At 39.9% G+C, this 19865-nt stretch overlaps 1 protein-coding gene across 4 annotated transcripts in view; it reads right to left on the bottom strand.

Moving 5' to 3' along the window:
• Positions 1 to 264: 264 nt before the first annotated feature.
• COPS3 (COP9 signalosome subunit 3) overlaps positions 265 to 19865 on the bottom strand; it is a 29658-nt gene continuing 10057 nt past the window's right edge. Inside the window, exons 7-12 of one of the 4 annotated variants that reach the window (XM_036894009.2) lie at positions 18259 to 18399; positions 16644 to 16817; positions 7215 to 7301; positions 2027 to 2140; positions 926 to 1006; positions 265 to 584 (exon numbers count right to left, since the gene is read on the bottom strand). In XM_036894009.2, coding sequence (XP_036749904.1) covers positions 531 to 584; positions 926 to 1006; positions 2027 to 2140; positions 7215 to 7301; positions 16644 to 16817; positions 18259 to 18399 — 651 coding nt within the window. In that variant the 3' untranslated portion in view covers positions 265 to 530. The remainder of the gene's footprint in view (positions 585 to 925; positions 1007 to 2026; positions 2141 to 7214; positions 7302 to 16643; positions 16818 to 18258; positions 18400 to 19865) is intronic. The other 3 variants (XM_036894012.2, XM_036894010.2, XM_036894011.2) reach the window with 3 other exon arrangements.

Genomic DNA, 19865 nt, shown 5'->3' on the forward strand with positions numbered 1-19865 from the left:
ACAAGAGAGTGTAACACTCACCCAGGGTTCAGAAGAACACAACAGCACCCCTTGAGCTCACGGGGCACACTGTCAGTCACTAAAACACACTTTAATTTTAACTGAAAAATCAGCTTCTGCCTTAGGAATTCTCCCAGCCTTTTTTAAAAGATTTAAATCTTCCAAAACGTCCTAAAATCTGTGTCTGTTCACAATGAATGTGTTCTTTAAAAGCTATTTGGAAGGAAAAGTGATACAGATACAGAAGACACATCAATGTTCAAATAATTTAAAACAAAAAGGTAGATTTAATGCAATAACAACATTAATCTGAGGATAAATAAATCCATAACAGACTTTAAAGTTTGAGATTTTTTTTTCTTTTCTTTGCAGAGAGAATGGTTTTCTGAAAGCACATAGGACTGAAGATGTCAAACAAAATATAATTTCTTAGTGTCCAGGTGAAATAGGCTTGGTCCTCCCTGCTGCCCTCCTACCACCACTGGCCAAGGAGACAGCTTCTCCCCTTTAACTCAGGGTGGATGTTGGTTTCAAGAGTAACTGGATGGTTTGTTTCCTGAATCATCTTCTTGTGATCCCATGCTCTGTAAAGGAGAAAGTGAGGTAGTATGTTTCTATCTGTCCTTGTCAAGGGTTTCTCGTCAGCCCCCAACAAGCACAGCCCATTCCTCCTGGAGAACATTGTCCTGTGCACAGAGGAGAGGAGGCGACTCCTGGGGCCATCCTATCATCCCCCTAATAACAACCCTGTGCATTCAGGCTGTGGCTTGAAAATACTCGGAGTCTCTCTGTGAACCCAGTGATGAAGGTTTTCAAGAACTGGCATCTAAACATTTAATCTGAAATCAAGTTCACATTCCTGATGTAGGAATACAAGTCCTTCTCCATCCAGCCCACTCCTAGTTAACAGAGGAACCCTCATCACCTTCTGCACAAACTGGGGGTTTACTGTGATCTCCTGGTCCATAGCCTTCAGCCGTTCATCCAGCTCTATGCACTTCAGCATCTAAGTGACAGACATGTTTGAAGATGGTCAGTAAGTGGATTTAGGCCAACTACATTCTTTTACATTTGACATGGGAGCCACAGGTTCACAGGCCCTTGATCTGAAACCCCAGGGCTAGACAGGTTTTGGAGTCAGAATTTTTGAATTCAGAAAGTGAATTCAGTACAAATACTATTTACTACCTAACATCCCAGTAGGATCTAGGGTAGTGCCTCATAATCAAACACATAGGTATCTTTTGCAGTGAAACCAAAACATGGTGATTCAAAGTTAAGACTATATTGACTATACATAATTTCAGGTGACCTTTGCCATCAAGCGAGTTACCAAGAAAACTTGCAGTTCTCAGGGGTTTGTGGATTTTGAATTGCAAAAAAGGGGCTGTTGGAAGTATACTACACTACTATGCATTGCTTTTAGGTTTCTGAGATTTAATGTTTGGTTTAACCCATCTCCTTAATCAGAGGTGTGAGGCACAGACTGCCCACACCATCCCACTCCTGTCCAGAGCCACAGAAGCCCCCGGAGCAGCATGGCCTCAGAAGCTGCAGAGGTGGCCGCTCTGTGGCCTGCGACTGCCCCCTGACAGGGAACCGTGGAACACCTTTCCTCCCCAGCCACCCCAGCAGCCCCCATGCCCGCCAGAGGCATTTTCTGACCTCCTGTCCTTGAACTCTGAGTACACCTTACCACAGACATGAGGCTCTACATTAGATGTGGTGATTGGGTGTGGATAAAATTACACTAATTGTAAGATCCTTCAAATGTTTCAGGAGTTAATAGGCTTTGGTGAGTTAAGATGGGAAAGCTAACCCATCATTTACTTATAACCATACAATCTGGAAGAGTTTTAGGCAGCCCATTTTGAAATTAACTTTCTAGGAACTAAGAGGTTCCTAGAAACCAGTTGGGAACTACCTGTATTTAAAACTAAAATTATCCTGAAGAATAGGGGCAGTATTTCAAATACAGCACCCCAAACATTAATTAGAAAAATCAAAACCTGGCACTCATATTTACCTCCTGATCAATGTTATGAAGCATGGCCGGGTTATTATATTTTTCAGGGTTATCGTGGAAACTGACCATACCATCCTTCTGATTAATACTTGCAAAAATTTCTCCATCCTCTATCTATTAAAAAAGAAATCAGAAAAGCAGTTTAGACCTGAACACTATGTGATTACACAGTGATTCAATATAATCAGAGGAAAGCAAAGAGCGATTAATAAACAAATGTATATTTTTAAGTGCCATCTGTTTACCCAACGAGTATTTATTAAACACTTCTATGTGTAGGCAATATTATGGATGCTAAGGGGGCAAAAATAACATACACAAACAAATCCTTGCCCTAACATTTTTTATTGAGGTAAAATTCATATAATATAAATTAACCATTTTAAAGTGAACAATTCACTGGCATTCATACATTTGCAGTGTGCCACCACCAGCTCTACCTGGAACCAAAACATTTTCATTACCCCAAAAGGAAACCCCATATCTGTTAAGCAATTATCCCTCTTTCCCCACGCCCACACCCACAGCCTGACAGCCACTCATCTACTTTCGGCTTAAGGATTTGCCTGTCCAACGTGTTTCCTGTGAATGGAGCCACACAATATGCGCTGTGTATCCTGCCTCTCTTAGCATAGTGCTTCCCTTGCATCTTTAAACATCAATTTCATTGAGATTCAATTTACATGCCCTTGCATTTAAAAAGTGAAATGCTAACAAATTTCTGTCCCATCACAGTAGAAATGATCTTCTAATCCATCAAGAAAACTTTTCTGCCAATGCTGATTCCAAAGTAGTTTCAAGGTCTATGTTCTTTATTTGAATTAATGGAATTTGATTGATCTTCAGAGACAAATCCTGTCCATGAAGCCAAAAAGTGAAAAGCCAATAAAAGTCCCAAACAGGTCTTGTTATTCTGAACAAATTGCTCCACTGGATGACAGCTATTAGTCCATTTGCTACAGTGGAACTGAGCAGCCTTCTCCCTTCTAGCCTGGTTAGGGATACATGCTATTTAATGAGAGAGAAGCCAGCCCAACACACATCAAATAGAATGCATAATTCTTAGGTTCTGTGACTATAGAGAGGTGTCTCTTTAAAAAGCAGATGGGATACATCCAAATAAAATGCAAACCCACAAGCACCAAGTAGCACTTTCTGTAATCACCAAACCAGAAACAATTAGAAACAACTAGAAACCCACAGACCCATCTAATTAGAGCAGAAAGGTTATATTCACACAGTGGAGCACCGTGGCCCTGAAAATGAATGAGCTAAAACTACATTCAACACTGTACATGAATTTCATTATGTTGAGTAAAAAAGTCAGACTCAAAAGAGTAATATACTACATGTTTCCTTTTTATATAAAGCTCAAAAGCAAATACAACTAAAATAGGATATTAGAAGTCAAGATGATAACTTCACCAGCCAGAAGTAGGGCTGGGATCAGGCACAAGAAATGTTTCCGGGTACTGGTAATACTCTGATTCTTGATCTAGGTGTTGGTTGTACACGTGTCTTTACTTGGTTAAAATGTATTTCGCTATACACTTAAATGTACATTTTTCTATGTAGGTTATACTTCAATACAATGTTTACTTAAAAAAGTCTCTAGAACAATCTGAATGGGCCTAAATCTATTATTAAAGAAATTGAATCAATAACTAAGGTTCTGAAACAAAAAGCACCAGGTCCACAAGGGTTCACTGGTGAATTCTACCAAACAATTAAGAAAGAAATTATACCAATCTCTTTCAGAGGATAGAAGCAGAGGGAACACTTCCAAATCATTCTTTGAGGCCAGTATTACCCCAATACCAAACTAGACAGGCAGAGATATTATAAGAAGACTACAGAACAGTTATCTCTCATGAGAGATAACATTTACATTAGCAATGCCATTTATATTAGCATCCCCTCAAAAATGAAATACTTAGGAATAAATCTAACAAAATATATACAAGATCTGTATGAGGAAAACTACAAAACTCTGATAAAGGAAATCAAAAAAATAAATGGAGAGATGTTCCATGTTCATGGATAGAAGGCTCAATATTATCAAGATGTCTGTTATTCCCAACATGATCTACAGATTCAACAGTCTCAGTCAAAATCCCCGCATGTTATCTTATGCATATCGACAAACTGATTCTGAAATTTACATGAAAAGGTAAAAGATCTAGAATAGCCAACACAGTATTAAAGGAGAAGAACAAAGTTGGAAGAACTGATAATACCTGACTATAAGATATTGTAAAGCTACAGTAATCAAGACAGTATGTTATTGGCAAAAAAGAAGACAAACAGATCAGTGGAACAGAATAGAGTTCTCAAAACTAGATCCACACATTGGATCTTTGGTGAGGGAGGAATAAAGGTAACACCATGGGGCAGAGATGGTCTTAACAACAAATGGTGTTTGAACAACTGCACATACACGTGCAAAAAAAAATGAACCCAGACACAGACCTTACAGCCCTCACAAAAGTTAATTCAGATAGTTTGCAGACCTAAATGTAAATTGCAGAACACTAAAACTCCTAGAAGATAAATGTAAGAGAAAATCCAGATGACCTTAAGTATGAGTATGAATTTTTAGATATAACACCAAAGGCACAATCCATGAAAGAAATAATTGATAAGCTGGACTTCATTAAAATGAAGAATTTCTGCTCTGCAGAAGACAATGTCAAAAAATGAGAAGACTGGGAGAAAATATTTGCAAAGATACAAACAACTGTTACACAAAATACACAAAGAATTCTTAAAACTAAAAAATAAGAAAACAGATTAAAAATGGGCCAAAGACCTGAACAGACAACTCACCAAAGAAGATATACAAATGGCAAACAAGCCTATGAAAAGATGCTCTACATGATGTCACCAGGGAAAGGCGAATTAAAATGAGGTACCACTACACACCTACTTGAATGGCAAAAATCTGGAATACTGACAACATCAAATGCTGGTGAGAATGTAGAGGAATAGCAGCTCTCATTCAGGCTGTTGGGAATACAAAATGGTACAGACACTTGGGAAGACAGGTTTCTTAAAAAGCAAAACATAATCTTTACCATATGACCCAGCAATCAAGCTCCTTGGTATTTACCCAAGGGAGTTGGAAACATGCCCATGCAAAAACCTGCACATGGATATTTATGGCAGCTTTATTCGTTATTGTCACAATTTGGAAGGAACAAAGATGTCCTTCACTAGGTGAATGCATAAACTGTGCTACATTCAGACAATGGGTATTATTCAGCACCGAAAAGAAATGAGCCATCAAGCCATGAAAAGCCATGGAGGAAACTTAAATGCAGATACAAAGTGAAAGAAGCCAGTCTGAAAAGGCTACACGCTGTGATTCCACCCATACAACATTCAGGGACAAGCAGACCATTGGGATAGTAAAAGACCAGTTGTTGCCAGGGATGGGATGACAAGGCAGAGCACAGAGGGTTTTTAGGGCAATGAAACTACTCCGTATGAACGGAACTACTACCCTAATGATGGGTAACATGTCATCACAGACTTGTCCAGACCGACAGAATAAACCACACCCAGGTACCCCTTGTGTACCTAGACTTTTGAGTGATGATCTGTCAATGCAGGTTCATCAGGCCCAACAACTGTCCTGCTATGGTCAGGGATGTTGATAACTGGGGAGGCTATGCATGTGTCAAGGAAGGGGGTATACAGGAAATCTATGTATTGTCCCCTCAATTTTGCGATGAACCTCTAACTGCTCTAAAAAAATTAAGTCTTGATTAAAAACAAAATCCTTACGCACAGATCTTACACTCCAGAGCAGGGTTTCCAAGTGTGGCAGTATGGGCATTTTGGGCCAGGGAATTCTGTGTTGTGGGATGTTCAGCAGTATCTCTGGCCTCTACCCACTAGCTGAGTAGTGCCTTCAACTGTGACAACAAAAATGTTTTTGGACATTGACAAATGTCCCCTGGGGTGATCCAGAACCTGTCAGGCTCTGTCTGGGTTGGTCACCCAGATTTAAAACCAATCCCTCTCCTCTGGCCCCTCAAAACCTCTCTCTAGCTCACGTGTCCTGGCTGGTGTCATAACCTAATTCATAGATTTCATCTTACCCACCACTAAATATCGAGTTCCCCGGGGGCAGGCACTGCAGCTTATTCAGTCTGGATAACTCCTAGGGGGTTGGAAAGGTGCTCTTAGCAGGCATTCCAAGGTTGGTCAAGTCAGACAGGTTCTATTTGTTTGGGATGTGTGTTTGTGTTTTGAGGGTTAAGTTAGGTTGAAGGAACAAAAAACCTCAAAACATTTGTAAATTGAACTATGTAAATAAAATACTCCAGTACCACAAAGGCAAATAGTTTTATAATTCCTAATCCTGTGTTCTTTATTTACATAGAAATCAAAGGGGAGATCCCCAGCAGAAAAAGAGAATGTTGATTTACTACATGAAAGAAAATCTGCCTGACTTGGGCTGAAGACAGAGGTGTGTTTTGGTGGATCAGATCAGACAGAGCCATTTATTTATATAACTGAATAGGTAGGTAGATTACAGTATGTCAACTTGGTGGGATACCATATAGTCATTTAAATGATGCTTACCCAAATTTGGAGGGTGGGGAGATACAACTGGGAAGTGATAAATAAAGGTCTCAAGTACACTGGACTAGCTGATTCCTGAAGCTGGTTGCTGAGCATGTGGGTGCCTGCTCCAGCACCCTTTTTACTTCAACTACCTAAAGCACAGGCATGGACTGACAGTGGTCCACAAGGTTAAGGGGTGAAAGTCAGACTGCATTCAATGATGCCCCTAAGTACACTGTCTGGCTAAACAGGGCTCTCTCTGAATGTAGCAGTGCCCTGACCTACATGAGGGCACAAGTTTGTCGCCTTGTTATGGACCAGCACATTTGAGTAGCTTCATGCCTCTTTGTGTATTGGAAATATTTCATGAGTACCTTAAATAATGTTTACAAAAGCTCTCACAATGGAATGAATTAAGAGCACAAACAGGACTCATGGTATATAAGATATGAGTATGTAAGACTGGAAAACCCCATAGATCAAGGAAATAAACCAAATGTCCAGAGGTTGATTTTGGATGACCCCCATTTCTCCTTTTTTATATTCTCCATAGTGAACATCTGATACTTTTTAAAGGACAAATATCCACTAATTCACTTTGTATGTATATACTTACCATGTGCAGGACGTATTTTTCTGCCTCCTGAGGTCCAGATAACTGCACACGACTTGCCATATCTTGTAACGACAGTGTTAAAAAGGTCTGAAATTTAGAATTATCACAGGTAGAAGCAAATAAGGAAATACATTTTATTAAACACAAGCAGAGTTCTACTGAATCACTGAAAATTTGCTTTTCATTACTGTACAAAATAATTTTTGTTGTGAAAGCAATTGAAATGAATGAACCCAGTGGCTTTAGTCATCCATTTTCCAGAGGAGTAATGACTTCTGGAAATGTATCCTACATGTATTTTCCTATACATCTGAAATGACATACCTGCAAAGTTATTCACTGTAGCACTGTTTGTGATTACAAAAGATGGGAACCATCTAAATGTCCATCAATAGGACTGGTTAAGTACAGTATAGTATAATTATATAAATGGACTACTTTACAGTTGTAAAAAAAATTAAAAAGTGGGGACACTTTTTATGAACTCAAAGAATCCAAAATATGCATACCATGAACTATAAAAAAGGAAGATGCAGAGCTGGGTATATGGCATGCTAATATCCATGTAAAGGAAAGGGAAAGAATGTACAAGAGTGTGCAAGAGCACACATATGTGTGCTTATATGTGCAAAACAATCTCTAGATGACTAGATAACTACTCAAGAAACTGGCAACATTGGGCTGGTTCTGGGGAAAGAAAAAGGGTAGCTGGGATATAGGAACTGGCTGGAGATTTTAGAATTTTTTAATTTTGTATGGTAAATGTATTACCTATTAAAACAAAATAAAATTGAGAATACTGCATTCATCCATCAAAATTCAAAGCTAACATGAGTAAACAAATGGGGAGTTCAACAGAAACCAGTGTTTACCTCTGCTGTACCTGGGAACTGATTAAAATGTCTCCTTTTAGAAACAAAATAAAAAAACTCTTTATTAGGGAAGTTGACACCTATACCACAAGGGCATTTTCAGAGCAGGGCATGTTAGAACTCTTGATCTTGAAAATTCTTGATAAGGGAATGGCCAAAAAATCTACATATGCTTTAGTTTAGCACCAATGAAATTATTATTAATTTTAATAAGTATATTAATAGTCTTTATAATATAGAGACTTAGAAGTGAAAATTTCTAAATACATAGAATTATCATTTTCCTATTTCAAAATAAATATAAACTTCCACATGAATGTCTATCAGTAGAGAACTGGGTGAACAAATTATGATCCATCATTCAACAGACTAGGGTAACTGTTGCCATGCAGAGTGGTTTAAGACATTCTCAACAGAAAAGGCAAGGTACCAAATAGCATGCGGAATATGATCCCAGTTGTATTTAAAAGTGTCTGCTTATAAAGAGACAAAGCAAGAGGGATCCAGAAAACGTTGGTATGGAGCACGTTTGATGTCCATGTGATGGTCTTGTCCCTAGCTGCTTTTCAGCCAGCAGGGCCATCAGACGTCACCAACGCTGATATGCATCTACCTGGTGAGACTTCTTGAAAAGCTTTTGATTTTCTAACTTGAATAAGAAAGAGATTAGTGGGGCGGAGCCAAGATGGTGGCGTGAGTAGGACAGTGGGAATCTCCTCCCAAAAACATATATATTTTTGAAAATACAACAAATACAACTATCCCTAAAAGAGAGACCAGAATACACAGGACAACAGCCAGACTACATCCACACCTGCGAGAACTCAGCACCTGGTGTAAGGGGTAAGATACAAGCCGCAGCCCAGCGGGACCCGAGGCCCCTCATCCCAGCTCCCGGCGAGAGGAGAGGACTCAGAGCGGGGAGGGAGAGGGAGCCCAGGACTCCTAAACACCCAGACCTAGCCATCCGGACCAGAGAGCAGACACACAGTATATGCGTGGGGTGCTGGAAACTAGGGAAGCAGGACAGTAAGACCTGTGAACAGGTCCTGTTGCCGGTGCCTCTGGGACAAAGAAAAGTGAGTGCTTTTTGAAAGTCTTAAAGGGACAGGGACCTCACAACTGGATGGAAGCATCCTGGGTCACAGTCCAGCCACTGGAAATTCCAGGGAACACCGGGCACACTAACCCCCTGGGCAACAGCTCTGAGACCCCTCACGGAGGTAAATACCCAAACAGTCCCCCGTCCATTACCCCTCCGGGGCCCCACCATAGCAGAGCAGCAACCTGAGGCTGGCCACGCCCACAGCAATGGAGCTTCCTCCATACCGCCAGGCAAGATACAGAGACCCAGTCTACACGCAATTGCCCAATACAAGCCACTAGGGGTCGCAGTTGTCCCAGTAAAGAAAGGCCAGGAGCAAGTGGAAAAAGTCTTGGCTCTCCCAGCTGACAGACCAGTCAATAGCTCACCATTGCACCTATCAACATGAAAAGGCAAAAAAATTTGATCCAGAAAAGACTAACCCAGACATCTTCGACATCTTCTACATCTTCCCCTGAGAAGGAACCTGGGGAGATAGATTTAACCAATATTCCTGAAAAAGAATTCAAAACAAAAGTCATAACCATGCTGATGGGACTTGCAGACAAATATGCAAGAACTAAGGAGGGAGAATACAGAAATAAAACAATCTCTGGAATGATTTCAAAGCAGAATGGACGAGATGCAAGAGACCATTAATGGACTAGAAAACAGAGAACAGGAACGCAGAGAAGCTGATGCAGAGAGAGATAAAAGGATCTCCAAGAATGAAAGAATATTAAGAGAACTGTGTGACCAACGAGATGGAACAATATCCGCACTATAGGGGTACCAGAAGAAGAAGAGAGAGAAAAAGGGAGAGAAAGTGTCTTTGAAGAAATAATTGCTGAAAACTTCCCCAAACTAGGAGAGGAAATGGCCTCTCAGACCACACAGGTACACAGAACTCCCAAGACAAGGGATCCAAGTAGGGCAACACCAAGACACATAATAATTAAAATGGCAAAGATCAAAGACAAGGACAAAGTATTAAAGGCAGCCAGAGAGAAAAAAAAGGTCACCTACAAAGGAAAACCCATCAGGCTATCATCAGACTTCTCAACAGAAACCCTACAGGCCAGAAGAGAATGGCATGATATACTTAATGCAATGAAACAGAAGGGCCTCGAACCAAGAATACTGTTTCCAGCACAATTATCATTTAAATATGAAGGAGGGATTAAACAATTCCCAGACAAGCAAAAGTTGAGGGAATTTGCCTCCCACAAACCACCTCTACAGGGCATCTTACAGGGACTGCTCTAGATGGGAGCACTCCTAAAAAGAGCACAGAACAAAACACCCAACATATGAAGAATGGAGGAGGAGGAATAAGAAGGGAGAGAAATAAAGAATCATCAGACCGTGTTTATAATAGCTCAATAAGCGACTTAAGTTAGACAGCAAGATAGTAAAGAAGCTAACCTTGAACCTTTGGTAACCACAAACTTAAAGCCTGCAATGGCAGTAAGTACATACCTTTCAATAATCACCCTAAATGTAAATGGACTGAATGCACCAATCAAAAGACACAGAGTAATAGAATGGATAAAAAAGCAAGACCCATCCATATGCTGCTTACAAGAGACTCACCTCAAACCTAAAGACATGCACAGACTTAAAGTAAAGGGATGGAAAAAGATATTTCATGCAAACAAGAGAGAAAAAAGCAGGTGTTGCAATACTAGTATCAGACAAAATAGACTTCAAAATAAAGAAGGTAACAAAAGATAAAGAAGGACATTACATAATGATAAAGGGCTCAGTCCAACAAGAGGTTATAACCATTATAAATATATATGCACCCAATACAGGAGCACCAACATATGTGAAACAAATACTAACAGAATTAAAGGAGGAAACAGAATGCAATGCATTTATTTTGGGAGACTTCAACACACCACTCACACCAAAGGACAGATCCACCAGACAGAAAATAAGTAAGGACACAGAGGCACTGAACAACACACTAGAACAGATGGACCTAATAGACATCTACAGAACTCCTCTACATCCAAAAACAACAGGATACACATTCTTCTCAAGTGCACATGGAACGTTCTCCAGAATAGACCACATACTAGGCCACAAAAAGAGCCTCAGTAAATTCCAGAAGATTGAAATCCTACCAACCAACTTTTCAGACCCCAAAGGCATAAAACTAGAAATAAATTGTACAAAGAAAGCAAAAAGGCTCACAAACACATGGAGGCTTAACAATATGCTCCTAAATAATCAATGGATCAATGACCAAGTTAAAATGGAGATCCAGCAATATATGGAAACAAATGACAACAACACAAAGCCCCAACTACTGTGGGATACAGCAAAAGCAGTCTTAAGAGGAAAGTATATAGCAATCCAGGCATATTTAAAGAAGGAAGAACAATCCCAAATGAATGGTCTAATGTCACAATTATTGAAATTGGAAAAAGAACAAATGAGGCCTAAGGTCAGCAGAAGGAGGGACATAATAAAGATCAGAGAAGAAATAAATAAAATTGAGAAGAATAAAACAATAGCAAAAATCAGTGAAACCAAGAGCTGGTTCTTCGAGAAAATACACAAAATAGATAAGCCTCTAGCCAGACTTATTAAGAGGAAAAGAGTCAACACACATCAACAGAATCAGAAACGAGAAAGGAAAAAATCACGATGGACCCCACAGAAATACAAAGAATAATTAGAGAGTACTATGAAAACCTATACGGTAACAAGCTGGGAAAACTAGGAGAAATGGACAACTTCCTGGAAAAATACAACCTTCCAAGACTGACCCAGAAAGAAACAGAAAATCTAAACAGACCAATTAAATTACCAGCAACGAAATTGAAGCGGTAATCAAAAAACTACCAAAGAACAAAATCCCTGGGCCAGATGGATTTACCTCGGAATTTTATCAGACATACAGAGAAGACATAATACCCATTCTCCTTAAAGTTTTCCAAAAAATAGAAGAGGAGGGAATACTCCTAAACTCATTCTATGAAGCCAATATCACCCTAATACCAAAACCAGGCAAAGAAACCACCAAAAAAGAAAACTACAGACCAATATCCCTCATGAACGTAGATGCAAAAATACTCAACAAAATATTAGCAAACCGAATTCAAAAATACATCAAAAGGATCATACACCATGACCAAGTGGGATTCATCCCAGGGATGCAAGGATGGTACAACATTCTAACGTCCATCAATATCATCCACCACATCAACAAAAAGAAAGACAAAAACCACATGATCATCTCCATAGATGCTGAAAAAGCATTTGACAAAGTTCAACATCCATTCATGATAAAAACTCTCAGCAAAATGGGAATAGAGGGCAAGTACCTCAACATAATAAAGGCAGTATATGACAAACCCACATCATACTGAACAGCGAGAAGCTGAAAGCTTTTCCTCTGCGATCGGGAACAAGACAGGGATGCCCACTCTCCCCAGTTATTCAACATAGTAATGGAGTTCCTAGCCACGGCAATTAGACAAAACAAAGAAATACAAGGAATCCAAATTGGTAAAGAAGAAGTTAAACTGTCACTATTTGCAGATGACATGATATTGTACATAAAATCCCTAAAGACTCCACTCCAAAACTACTAGAGCTAATATCGGAATTCAGCAAAGTTGCAGGATACAAAATTAACACACAGAAATCTGTGGCTTTCCTATACACTAACAATGAACTAATAGAAAGAGAAATCAGGAAGACAATTCCATTCACAATAGCATCAAAAAGAATAAAATACCTAGGAATAAACCTAACCAAGGAAGTGAGAGACCTATCGTCTGAAAACTATAAGACACTCTTAAGAGAAATTAAAGAGGACACTAACAAATGGAAACTCATCTCATGCTCTTGACTAGGAAGAATTAATATCATCAAAATGGCCATCCTGCCCAAAGCAATATACAGATTCGTTGCAATCCCTATCAAATTACCAACAGCATTCTTCAATGAACTGGAACAAATAGTTTAAAAATTCATATGGAAACACCAAAGACCCCGAATAACTAAAGTAATCCTGAGAAGGAAGAATAAAGTGGGGGGTATCTCACTCCCCAACTTCAAGCTGTACTACAAAGCCACAGTAATCAAGACAATTTGATACTGGCAGAAGAACAGAGCCACAGACCAATGGAACAGAATAGAGACTCCAAACATTAACCCAAACATATATGGTCAACTAATATTCGATAAAGGGGCCACGGACATACAATGGGGAAATGACAGTCTCTTCAACAGATGGTGCTGGCAAAACTGGACAGCTACATGTAAGAGAATGAAACTGGATCACTGTCTAACCCCATACACAAAAGTAAATTCAAAATGGATCAAAGAATTGAATGTAAGTCATGAAACCATAAAACTCTTAGAAAAAAACATAGGCAAAAATCTTAGACATAAACATGAGTGACCTCTTCTTGAACATATCTCCCCAGGCAAGGGAAACAAAAGCAAAAATGAACAAATGGGACTATATCAAGCTGAAAAGCTTCTGTACAGCAAAGGACACCATCAGGTATCCTACAGTATGGGAGAATATATTCGTAAATAACAGATTCGATAAAGGGTTGACATCCAAAATATATAAAGAGCTCACACACCTCAACAAAGAAAAAGCAAATAATCCAGTAAGAAAATGGGCACAGGAGCTGAATAGACAGTTCTCTAAAGAAGAAATTCAGATGGCCAAGAGACACATGAAAAGATGCTGCACATCGCTTGTCATCAGAGAAATGCAAATTAAAACCACAATGAGATATCATCTCACACCAGTAAGGATGGCTACCATCCAAAAGAGAAACAACAACAAATGTTGGTGAGGTTGTGGAGAAAGGGGAACCCTCCTACACTGCTGGTGGGAATGCAAATTAGTTCAACCATTGTGGAAAGCAGTATGGAGGTTCCTCAAAATGCTCAAAATAGAAATACCATTTGACCCAGGAACTTCACTTCTAGGAATTTACCCTAAGAATGCAGCACTCCAGTTTGAAAAAGACAAATGCACTCCTATGTTTATTGCTGCACTATTTACAATAGCCAAGATATGGAAGCAACCTAAATGTCCATCAGTAGATGAATGGATAAAGAAGATGTGGCACATATACACAATGGAATAATACTCAGCTATAAGAAAAAAACAGATCCTACCATTTGCAACAACATGGATGGAGCTAGAGGGTAGGTATTATGCTCAGTGAAATAAGCCAGGCGGAGAAAGACAAGTACCAAATGATTTCACTCATATGTGGAGTATAAGAGCAAAAGAAAACTGAAGGAACAAAACAGCAGCGGAAGCACAGAACCCAAGAATGGACTAACAGTTACCAAAAGGAAAGGGACTGGGGAGGACGGGTGGGAAGGGAGGAATAAGGGCAGGAAAAAAGAAAGGGGGCACTACGATTAACATGTATAGTGTGCAGGGGGGCACAGGGAGGGCTGTGCAACACAGAGAAGACAAGTAGTGATTTTACAGCATCTTAGTATGTTGATGGACAGTGACTGTGAATGGGTATGTCGGGGGGACTTGGTGAGGGGGGAAGCCTAGTGAACATAATGTCCTTCATGTAATTGTAGATTAATGATACCAAAATAAAATTAAAAAAAAAAAAGAGATTAGTGTAGCTAGAAAAATCCTTTCATTTTTTCCCCCCCTTCTATTATTCTGGCATTGGGACATGGTGCCAAAAAGTGTAACTGCCACCATCAAAAATTCGACCTTCTGTCTAGACATGTCCTTTGATGACAGTGTCCTGATGACAAGCAGTTATGGTGGCCCTCCCTTAGGGGCCCTAGGCAGTGTTTACCAGTCCAGCAGACCCCAATCAACCCTGAGTCGGCCATGCAGGACCCAGGACACTGATGACCATGGAGACACTGCCCCGGGCCAGTGTCTTGAGGCCCTTCCTGTTGGGTCAAACTCTTGTTCTGGCTTTATCTAATCCAGAACTGCACTTTCCTGTACTGACTTCTCAGAGTATAAGCTATCAACTTATTTCCAAGTGAGGAGCTGTGGTTGACTATTTCACAAGACAGCTAACTGATGGCTTCTGCAGTGATGTCTACTAATTGGATTCTTAAGTTCTAATTTTTCACTTTTCTTGTGTTGCAATTCAATACTTTTCTGAAACGCACTTTTACCTTTATAAAAAGTTTGATTTTTTTATCTAAACCTTAAGTACTAGTCACAAATGAGGTACAGCTATTTTTCAATGGCTACCTCTTGATGGTGAGATAGGATTTCACCTAGAGTGGCTCTACTGGTACCTGAACCAAACAGAAAATTTTGTGGGGAAAATTAGGCTGCCAATCACCTTGAGTCTCAGAACCTCATCTTTTGTGCCTGTGGGTCAAGTTGGTTTTTCTCTGGCTGAGAGGTTACATTTGTTTTTTATTCTTTTTGAGTTGTTTTCTCTTTTATACCCTTCACTTTCCTCTTACAAATGAACTTTTTACAAACTCTATGCTGACTACCTGGTGTCAGGAAGCTAGTTACTCTCTCTCAAGTGTCTAGGAGGTGTTCCCTTCTCTTGGTCAGTGACCATCTCCTCACCTTCCTTCCTCTTCCCCCCGCATGGTCTGCCTGTCCCCACGACGACCCCCTGCTCCCCACTCTCTGGGCTTCTCCAGGCCCTCACCTGTCATGCCCACCATCCTCCTCCAGGGCACAGGGGCCCGCCCTGTTATTGCCTAGCAGCAGACACCTTCTATTCTTGCTGCTGCTTCACCCACCTCACATGCTGACCCGGTGCAGAGGGTGCACGCAGGAACCGACTGCCCACACTCTTAACAGCTGTGAACTGCAGCATGTGACCAGACTACTTCTCAAGAGAAAAAAGCAAGCTGCTCCCTGTCAGTTTCCTTTTACTTGCAGCATTTGCTTTCCTAGCTCACTTGGGATTTCATTTTTCTTTCATACTTTTCTGTAATGTTTGAACACTTGATAAGCCTATTTCCCATAATCAAAATCCATCAGGTTATTTTCATTTTGAAAATAAAAATTGTAACTGGCTAACCTCCTGCAGTTCAACTGTATTCAGCTCATTTAATCCTGCCTAAACGGGGATGTCAGAGTAATAGCAACAAAGTAAGATGTTCAAACTGAGGCCAGCACAGCCTTAGACGTTCCCAGGCTGGTCACCGGACTCCCGTTTACATGGCTGGGATCACCCCCATCTGCCCATGGAACTGTTCTCCTTTCTCAGGCTACCTTTCTCTGCCTCCCAGTGCATCCGTACCTTCTACCGGGCTTCCTCTTCCCATGTTTCTCTTCTCGAATACCCTACTCTAGCCCTGAAAAGACCAGAAGGTCTAAGTCAAACTCTAGGTAAATCAGTTGCGAGGGTCCCTTCTTATCACAGGTGTCCTGCTGCACTTCATCCCTCACTTTTCTCCTCAGCACCAAGAAGGGAAGAAGAGGGAGTCAGGGATATCAGGAGATGCATCTGAGGACAGCGCCTGCCTCACCTTGGTTAGCCTCTGAATGTTCTTCTTATAAAGAGAGGACAAGCATTGCTTCACCAGTCCCATGTTGTTATCACGAGTAAAGGTTTCACTGTGCTTGTTCACCAGGTTTCGGAGTTCTGAGGGGTTGTTGGTTGAATAAACTTGTGCTAACTCATGGTACGCATTGCTTAGAGGCTAAAGGTTTGAAGGTGAGACAAAAGTCAGATTAGAATATTAGAGGAATATCTTTTGTATAGGAAGCCAAAGAAAACACAGTACTGTGTTTGTAGCCAGTACACTCAATACCTTTTATTGTTATCTAATAATGAATTACAATTTTCCCAAAGCAAATGCCTAGTTTTTAAGACCAAAGACAGAAATTCACTATGGGGTAACTTGTGAAACAAGTCTTTGTAATACAGAGCAAATAACTACACAGCAGGTAAAAGTGCACTATAATGAGCAAAGGCTGCATGTCTCTTCTCTATTAGTGGCTCTTTTTCCACTGATAAATTACACTGGGAGAAGGCAGGCAAAACATCCATCATTCTCAACTCCCCTACGGGTTCTCACACACATATATGCCTCACCAAATGCAACGGGACAGTCAGTTACTTCTGATAAGCAGCAGGAAGACAGGAATAAGAGAACAGTGGCTGAGGGCCTACTAAGAGTTTGAGCTCTTTTAGGCATTTTAAACACATTATCCTCTATTTTAACTACTGAGAAATTGGGACAGAGGTCCAAGAGATTAAGAGCGGTCATGAGGAACACAGGCAGAAACTGGATGCTCTGACGTCTGTGTTCTTTTCACCATTTATGATATCATCATAAACATACTAACACTTGAAAATGATGCCTGCCAGGCATGAAAACCTCACTTTATAGAAGCATTCCTTCTAAAACAGGTCAGCTCAAGAGCCACCTGAAAGAACCATGGGGGTTCTCCAAAATGATCTGAGAACGGCTACCCTAAACCTACCCTGCCTACCACCTTCCATGAGATTCGAGGGACCTCTCTCAACTACCTTCCCTTCACACCTCGTCTATGACTAGGCAGCCACGACAGGGCTCTTAGGCCAAGGACACTTGGCTGTCTTCAACAAGATGGCACAAAAATCTTATTAGGAACATTTTCAAATTGACATTCTCAAATTTTGAGTTTTATGTAAGGAGTAACAGGGTAAAACTGTTGTCAAAATGACAGTGACTTCATAACTTTTGGACTACTCAATTTTACTTTAAACCAGGAGCATGTCTTTAAAAAACATATTTTTAAAATAGTTAATTCATTTTTTAATGTGATCCCAAACCTGGGTCCTCAAGGAAAACACACAAAAGTTTAGTGAGAACTTGTGGTCTTTATATGCAAGGGTTTTACTAAGATTTCCCAGCACCTGGGCAAACTGAGAGTTCAAAAAAAATCCACTCCTGAGAGTTCAAAAGTACTCCTTTTCAGTACTTTCACTAAATTATGAGGAAGATAACAAAAAATCAACCCATATGAGAGCTTAAACATCTATAGCTATACTTACCCATCTATAGCTACAGTTTTAAAGACATCTATAACAAAAGTCTGAAAACAGATTCCTAAGAAACACTCCTGATCAGATGGTGTATGGACTGGAAAACTCACCTTAATGAATCTACCCACAATTTGAGACGTGTATTTCGGTAGCTGTTGTACTTTTCCAAGTAATATCAAAGAAACTAGAATATACTTTTTATATGATTCCAACATGATGTGACTGACAGCCATGGCAGGAGTAGTTATAGCCTAAACAAGAGAAGAATGTTTCACGTAGAGAGCACATCACAGCAAAAAAGAGCAATCAACCACGTGGATTACTTTAACGAAAAAATACTCATATTAGGTGTCCTATTTTTTAAAATAACATCTTTATTGAAATATGATTCACATACTATAATAACCCTTTTAATATACACCTTTCAGTGGTTTTGGTATATTCTCCATATTGTACAACTACCACCACTATCTAAGTCCAGAAATTTCATCTATCCAAAAAGAAACCCACACCCATTAGCAGTCCCATTCTCTCCTCCCTCCAGCCCCAGGCAACCATTCATCTACTTTACATCCTTATGGATTTGTTTATTCTGGACATTTCATATAAATGGCATCATAAATATGTGGTCTTTTGTGATTGGCTTCTTTCATTCATGTTGTAGCACATATTGGTACCTCACTCCATTTTATGGTGGAATAGTATTACACTGTATGTATAGCATTTTGTTTATTCATTCTTCAACTGGGCATTTGGGTGGTCTCCACCTTTCGGTCATTATGAATAAGGATGCTATGAACATTTGGCACACACATTTATTTTTGTGAGGACACGTGTCGCATTTCTCTCAGGTATATTAGTAGCAGTGGAATTGCTGGGTCGTGTGATAACTATGTTTAACACTTCAAGGAATTCCAAACTGTTCTCCAAAGTGACCACACCATTTCACAATCCTACTGGCAGTTATGAGGGTTCCAAATTTTCATCATCAGCACTTCAGATTAGCTGTCTCTTTCTAACTTTAGTCACCCTAATGGGTGGGAATTGGCGTCACGCTGTGGTTTCAATTTGCATTTTCTCAGTAACGACTGATGATGAGTATCTTATTGGCCATGTGTGTATCTTCTTTGGAGAAATGTTTATTCCAATCCATTGCCCATTTTTAAATTTTAGTATTTTTATTATTGAGTTATAAGAGGTGTTTGTTATATTCTGGATGTAAATCCCTTGTCAAGTTTATGACCTGCAAATACTTCCTCCCATTCTGTGGCTGCCTTTTCATTTTCTTTCACCTGGATTTATGGAGGTTAAGAGCTGAAAGTACCATACCCAAATCAGCCCAAATATTCCAAATCAAAACCCAAACCACTGAGCCTGTAAGATATGTCTTTGAAATCATTCTGCAGAAATACTCATATAAGCACAAGGACACATGGACAGTGACCCTCACTGCACTAGGCCCAGCCCACGCCGTCACACCAGACCTCTAGCAGACCACAGGGCTGATCTGCATGCCACATGGGGAGATGGAGCTCCTTTCACTTCTTGCTTTACATAATACTGAGTGATCTGAAATTTCTTCAGTAAGTACACCCTTCCTTTGGGATTTTCAAAGCAGTAAAAAAAAAATGTTATCACCTTTGAAATTAAGGTATTAATTTCACACATATTATTAAAGCATAGTTGCATGAAGTAATCTAACACTGTACAATGCTTG

The sequence above is a fragment of the Manis pentadactyla genome, chromosome 4, assembly GCF_030020395.1.
Source record: "Manis pentadactyla isolate mManPen7 chromosome 4, mManPen7.hap1, whole genome shotgun sequence".
Classification (NCBI taxonomy): Eukaryota; Metazoa; Chordata; class Mammalia; order Pholidota; family Manidae; genus Manis; species Manis pentadactyla.